Source organism: Staurois parvus, unplaced genomic scaffold (assembly GCF_062004578.1).
Source record: "Staurois parvus isolate SC_StPar_1 unplaced genomic scaffold, SC_StPar_1.0 ptg003793l, whole genome shotgun sequence".
NCBI lineage: Eukaryota > Metazoa > Chordata > Amphibia > Anura > Ranidae > Staurois > Staurois parvus.
The window spans coordinates 27,660-34,701 of NW_028321589.1; the positions used below are offsets into that span (position 1 = coordinate 27,660).

At 55.0% G+C, this 7,042-nt stretch overlaps 1 protein-coding gene across 1 annotated transcript in view; it reads left to right on the forward strand.

Moving 5' to 3' along the window:
• LOC149427408 (nuclear protein localization protein 4 homolog) overlaps positions 1-6,924 on the forward strand; it is a gene marked incomplete at its 3' end in the record, with an annotated part of 33,171 nt that extends 26,247 nt beyond the window's left edge. Inside the window, exon 12 of the mRNA XM_089668072.1 lies at positions 6,769-6,924. Within this exon, the coding sequence (XP_089524198.1) occupies positions 6,769-6,924 (156 nt within the window). The remainder of the gene's footprint in view (positions 1-6,768) is intronic.
• Positions 6,925-7,042: the final 118 nt, after the last annotated feature.

The window sequence follows — 7,042 nt, forward strand, 5'->3', positions numbered from 1 at the left end:
CACACACATGACCTTTAATGGCCCCCCAGTCTTAGTCCGTAGGGTTCAATATTGAGTTGGCCCCGCCCTTCCCACACACATGACCTTTAATGGCCCCCCAGTCTTAGTCCATAGGGTTCAATATTGAGTTGGCCCCGCCCTTCCCACACACATGACCATTAATGGCCCCCCAGTCTTAGTCCGTAGGGTTCAATATTGAGTTGGCCCCGCCCTTTCCACACACATGACCTTTAATGTCCCCCCAGTCTTAGTCCGTAGGGTTCAATATTGAGTTGGCCCCGCCCTTTCCCCACACATGACCTTTAATGGCCCCCCAGTCTTAGTCCGTAGGGTTCAATATTGAGTTGGCCCCGCCCTTTCCACACACATGACCTTTAATGGCCCCCAGTCTTAGTCCGTAGAGTTCAATATTGAGTTGGCCCCGCCCTTTGCAGCTATAACAGCTTCAACTCTTCTGGGAAGGCCGTCCACAAGGTTTAGGAGGGTGTCTATGGGAAGGTTGGACCATTCTTCCAGAAGCACATTTGTCAGGTCAGGCACTGATGTCGGGGGAGGAGGCCTGGCTCGCAGTCTCCGCTCTAATTCATCCCAAAGGTGTTCTATGGGGGTTGAGGTCAGGACTCTGTGCAGGACAGTCAAGTTCCTCCACCCCAAACTGGCTCCTCCATGTCTTTATGGACCTTGCTTTGTGCACTGGTGGGCAGTCATGTTGGAACAGGAAGGGGCCATCCCCAAACTCCTCCCACAAAGTTGGGAGCATGAAATTGTCCAAAATGTCACCTTAAGAGTTCCCTTCACTGGAACTAGGGGGCCAAGCCCAACCCCTGAAAAACAACCCCACACCATAATCCCTCCTCCACCAAACTTTACACTTGGCACAATGCAGTCAGGCAAGTACCGTTCTCCTGGCCACCGCCAAACCCAGACACGTCCATCGGATTGCCAGACAGAGAAGCGTGATTGGTCCCTCCAGAGAACACGCCTCCTCTGCTCTAGAGTCCAGTGGCGGCGTGCTTTACACCACGGCATCCGACGCTTTGCATTGCACTTGGTGATGGAAGGCTTGGATGCAGCTGCTCGGCCATGGAAACCCATTCCATGAAGCTCTCTACGCACTGTTGTTGGGCTCATCTGAAGGCCACACCAAGTTTGGAGGTCTTTAGCTATTGACTCTGCAGACAGTTGGAGACTTCTGCGCACTGTGCGCTTCAGCATGCGCTGACCCCGCCCTGTCATGTGACGTGGCCTACCACTTGGTGGCTGAGTGGCTGTTGTTCCCAGTTGCTTCCACTTTGTTATAATCCCACTAACAGTTGAGCGTGGAATATTTAGTAGCCAGGAAATGTCCCGGATGGACTTATTGCAGTGGTCCTCCCTATTACTGTGCGGTCAGGGATGGGGTGCCTGGAGGCCACATCACGTGTGCAGTGCAGCGTTCCCGCGGTTCCCCATAGACGTCTGGTATGTTCGGGGGGTTCGGAACGTTTTGTGAAAGCAACCAAAGTCCTGCATGGAGCATCTTATGTGAGCTTTTCGTACCAAAATCCCAGACATAATAGAAGTCTATGGGAACCGCGGAGGACAGTCGGGATCAGTCCAGTGCCGGGACCACCGCAGTGCGTGTCACCCGATCTCTGCAACACAATCAGATTGGTAATCGGAATTATTGATTTATATCAGAACAACATGAGAGCCCCGCCCAACACTAGAGTCCCCATCAGAGTCCTTTTTTACATGAGAATCCTCAGCACTGTCCCCCTTTACATGGGAGTCCCTATCAGAGTCCCCTTATACGAGTCCCCATCAGTGTCCCCCTTTACTTGAGAGCACCCCCTAACACTAGAAACCCCATCAGAGTCTCCCCTTACATGAGAGTCCCCATCAGTGTCCCCCCTTACATGAGAGTCCCCATCAGTGTCCCCCCTTACTTGAGAGTCCCCATCAGTGTCCCCCCTTACGTGAGAGTCCCCATCAGTGTCCCCCGTGCGTGAGAGTCCCCATCAGTGTCCCCCGTACATGAGTCCCCATCAGTGTCCCCCGTACATGAGTCCCCATCAGTGTCCCCCTTACCTGAGAGTCCCCATCAGTGTCCCATCAGAGTCCCCCCTTACCTGAGTGTCCCCATCAGAGTCATAGTTTGGAGATAATTCAGTGTCAGGTTGCCCTTCTCTACAGTCTCTCCACTCCTCTGATATCCGTTTTGTGAATTGGAGCCCAAAACTGAACATCTTCCTGATGAAGTCTTACTAAGGATTTGTACCGGGCACTTTGACCCTCGTGGCCCCATATGATGTAATGGGCCACAGATGTCAGGTTTCTCGGCATCAGACAATCATTCTATCTTTTCATAGATCCCCTCCCCTTCAGGCTTGCACAGGTGTACTGGCTCCTCCCCTTCAGGCTTGCACAGGTGTACTGGCTCCTCCCCTTCAGGCTTGCACAGGTGTACTGGCTCCTCCCCTTCAGTCTTGCACAGGTGTACTGGCTCCTCCCCTTCAGGCTTGCACAGGTCTACTGGCTCCTCCCCTTCAGTCTTGCACAGGTGTACCGGCTCCTCCCCTTCAGTCTTGCACAGGTGTACCGGCTCCTCCCCTTCAGTCTTGCACAGGTGTACCGGCTCCTCCCCTTCATTCTGTCACAGGTGTACCGGCTCCTCCCCTTCATTCTGTCACAGGTGTACCGGCTCCTCCCCTTCAGGCTTGCACAGGTGTACTGGCTCCTCCCCTTCCGTCTTGCACAGGTGTATTGGCTCCTCCCCTTCAGGCTTGCACAGGTGTACTGGCTCCTCCCCTTCATTCTGTCACAGGTGTACCGGCACCTCCCCTTCATTTTGTCACAGGTGTACCGGCACCTCCCCTTCATTCTGTCACAGGTGTACCGGCTCCTCCCCTTCATTCTGTCACAGGTGTACCGGCTCCTCCCCTTCATTCTGTCACAGGTGTACCGGCTCCTCCCCTTCATTCTGTCACAGGTGTACCGGCTCCTCCCCTTCATTCTGTCACAGGTGTACCGGCTCCTCCCCTTCATTCTGTCACAGGTGTACCGGCTCCTCCCCTTCATTCTGTCACAGGTGTACCGGCTCCTCCCCTTCATTCTGTCACAGGTGTACCGGCTCCTCCCCTTCATTCTGTCACAGGTGTACCGGCTCCTCCCCTTCATTCTGTCACAGGTGTACCGGCTCCTCCCCTTCATTCTGTCACAGGTGTACCGGCTCCTCCCCTTCATTCTGTCACAGGTGTACCGGCTCCTCCCCTTCATTCTGTCACAGGTGTACCCGCTCCTCCCCTTCATTCTGTCACAGGTTTCCTGGCTCCTCCCCTTCATTCTGTCACAGGTGTACCGGCTCCTCCCCTTCATTCTGTCTCAGGTGTACCTGCTCCTCCCCTTCATTCTGTCACAGGTGTACCGGCTCCTCCCCTTCATTCTGTCACAGGTGTACCGGCTCCTCCCCTTCATTCTGTCACAGGTGTACCGGCTCCTCCCCTTCATTCTGTCACAGGTGTACCGGCTCCTCCCCTTCATTCTGTCACAGGTGTACCGGCTCCTCCCCTTCATTCTGTCACAGGTGTACCGGCTCCTCCCCTTCATTCTGTCACAGGTGTACCGGCTCCTCCCCTTCATTCTGTCACAGGTGTACCGGCTCCTCCCCTTCATTCTGTCACAGGTGTACCGGCTCCTCCCCTTCATTCTGTCACAGGTGTACCGGCACCTCCCCTTCATTCTGTCACAGGTGTACCGGCTCCTCCCCTCTAGTCTTGCACAGGTGTACCGGCTCCTCCCCTCCAGTCTTGCGCGGGTGCACCGGCTCCTCCCCTCCAGTCTTGCGCGGGTGCAGTGGCTCCTCCCCTCCAGTCTTGCGCGGGTGCACCGGCTCCTCCCCTCCAGTCTTGCGCGGGTGCACCGGCTCCTCCCCTCCAGTCTTGCGCGGGTGCACCGGCTCCTCCCCTCCAGTCTTGCGCGGGTGCACCGGCTCCTCCCCTCCAGTCTTGCGCGGGTGCACCGGCTCCTCCCCTCCAGTCTTGCGCGGGTGCACCGGCTCCTCCCCTCCAGTCTTGCGCGGGTGCACCGGCTCCTCCCCTCCAGTCTTGCGCGGGTGCAGTGACTCCTCCCCTTCAGTCTTGCACAGGTGCAGTGGCTCCTCCCCTCCAGTCTTGCACGGGTGCAGTGGCTCCTCCCCTTCAGTCTTGCACAGGTGCAGCGGCTCCTCCCCTCCAGTCTTGCACAGGTGCAGCGGCTCCTCCCCTTCAGTCTTGCATAGATGTACCTATGAAGGGGAGGAGCTGGTACCCCTGTGCAAGACTGAAGGGAAGACCGGAGTTCTCCTTTAATTGCAGGCACCCCACCATGGCTGTGTTCCACTGTGGTCTGTTACGTCACCCCGTAGGGTCTGCACATGCTCAGTGACACTTTTCTAACCCCTCGATGTGTTATTTCTCTGCCAGTTTCCTATATTTGGGATCTGTGACCCCCCCGGAGCACAATGTGCGCCAACATTCCTCCCTGTGACACCCCCGGAGCACAATGTGCGCCAACATTCCTCCCTGTGACCCCCCCGGAGCACAATGTGCGCCAACATTCCTCCCTGTGACCCCCCCGGAGCACAATGTGCGCCAACATTCCTCCCTGTGACACCTCCGGAGCACAATGTGCGCCAACATTCCTCCCTGTGACACCCCCGTCAGCAGTACGGAGACACAGCTGCAGCCAGCCGGCCGTTCCAGGATCCCGCCTGTCTCTCAGTCCCTGGCCTTGGCTGGCGGTGTCACTGGCTGCCCGATGGCAGGAAATGAGCTCAGAACACGGACTGCGGCTGGGAGGTCCTTGCTTGCCTGGTAATCGGGACAAAGCGCCCATCCCCCGGCCACAGGACATAAAGAGGAACTCCGAGAAAATGTGACTCCTGTCAGTAAATGTATAGTCTGCGTGTATACACTCCTGACATCACAATGTACTGCAGACATCCCGGACCTCCAGTCACTGACTTTGCCTAGGCTCACTCCCCCCTCCCCCAGGGATCAGACTGTACATTGTGACTTTGTAGGAGGAAGTATTTCCTCGGTCTCCCCTCCCCAAGTGATCAGACTGTACATTGTAACTTTGTAGAAAGAGGAGAAGGCGTGTCCTCAGTCTCCCCTCCCCCAGTGATCGGACTGTATATTGTGACTTTGTTGAAAGAGGAGGAGGCATTTCCTCAGTCTCCTCCCCCAGTGATCAGACTGTACATTGTAACTTTGTAGAAGGAGGAGGAGGCATTTCCTCAGTCTCCCCTCCCCCAGTGATCAGACTGTACATTGTAACTTTGTAGAAGGAGGAGTCATCATTTCCTCAGTCTCCCCTCCCCCAGTGATCAGACTGTACATTGTAACTTTGTAGAAGGAGGAGGAGGCGTTTCCTCAGTCTCCCCCTTCCCCCAGTGATCAGACTGTACATTGTAACTTTGTAGAAGGAGGAGGAGGCGTTTCCTCAGTCCCCCTTCCCCCAGTGATCAGACTGTACATTGTAACTTTGTAGAAGGAGGAGGAGGCGTTTCCTCAGTCCCCCTTCCCCCAGTGATCAGACTGTACATTGTAACTTTGTAGAAGGAGGAGGAGGCATTTCCTCAGTCCCCCCTCCCCCAGTGATCAGACTGTACATTGTAACTTTGTAGAAGGAGTCATCATCATTTCCTCAGTCCCCCCTCCCCCAGTGATCAGACGTTGTAACTTTGTAGCAAACCACAAGGTGAGAGGCGGCAGCAGGGGCTGATTTGTGTCAGACATTTGTAAACACTGCTGAGAGCTGCACAGGCTCCAGGATTTCCATGATTGTCTCCTCTGTAAACTGAAATCTCAGTCCAGGAAGCATGTGGTGAGGGGATGATTCCAGAGCAAAGATGGTGCCGTCCTTTCAGAGACGATGGAAACAGATGATGAGGTTGTTGGACATGACTTGTATCCACCTAAAGCTGAACTCCGGGGAGTGTGTGGCACTGCAAGAGTTGAGGGCTCATGTGTGGGCGGAGCATTACTTCCCGGGTTGTGGGCGGTCCCATGACCTCATCCTGCACCACATGGGACTCTTAGCTGTGCATTGTATGTGCGGGGGTTGGGTGGGGGGTGGGACTTACATTTCCCTTCACTTCCTGTTCTAGAAATGCAATCACAGCAAAGTCCGGGGAATTCTCATCACCAGAGAGGGGGCCTCTGTTGTTGTCTATGCAGTGCGGCACGATTAGCAGTAGGATGGAATTCAAGTGCCTTGGGAAAAAAAAACAAAAGAGGTGGAGCTTGTTCTTGTGCCACGCCCCTTCCATCCTGCTCATTAGCGGAACATTGTGTTCCGGGCCGCAGCCAATTTCATCGGGCAACGAGGTAACGGGAGAACAAAAAACATCGCTGACCGAGAATCGCAGAAATAAGGGGGGGGGACAAAAGTAAGGGGGGGTATAACCCTGGTCAGTTTTTTTTGTTACCTTGTCCCATTGGGGAGATTTCCCTCCACTTCCTGTCCCATAGCCAACACAGGAAGTGAGAGGAAATCCCTCTAAAGTGAGGGAATCACCAGATCCAGTGCCCCCCATTGGATGATTTCCCCTCTATTCCTGTTCTGGTGACAACCCACAATTTGGGGTTTTCCTTCACTTCCTATTTTCTGGAATCTCCATAATGGGGACACAGACTGACGGGGGTTCTGATTCCTCTCCACTCCTTCCAATACAAAGTAACGATTTTCCTGCATTTCCTCCGTTACTTTGTGGTGACGCCCCTTCTCCGCCCATTCCTCTTCCAGGACAGTATCAGCCTGCTGCTGGAGGCGGTGAGGACCCGGAACGAGGAGCTGGCACAGACCTGGAAGAAGTCGGAGCAATGGGCGACCATCGAGCAGCTGTGCAGTAAGTACCGCCCCCCCCCCCCCCCCCCCATGGCCGGACCTGACTTGGGCAGAGTAGGGAGGGAGAAGTAGGGATCCTTTGACCTTCAATGTTCCACGTAAACGTGTTTGTTTTCTGAGGACGACTTCACAGCTTTATATTGCAGCAAAGCTTCGGACATAATACTGCCGA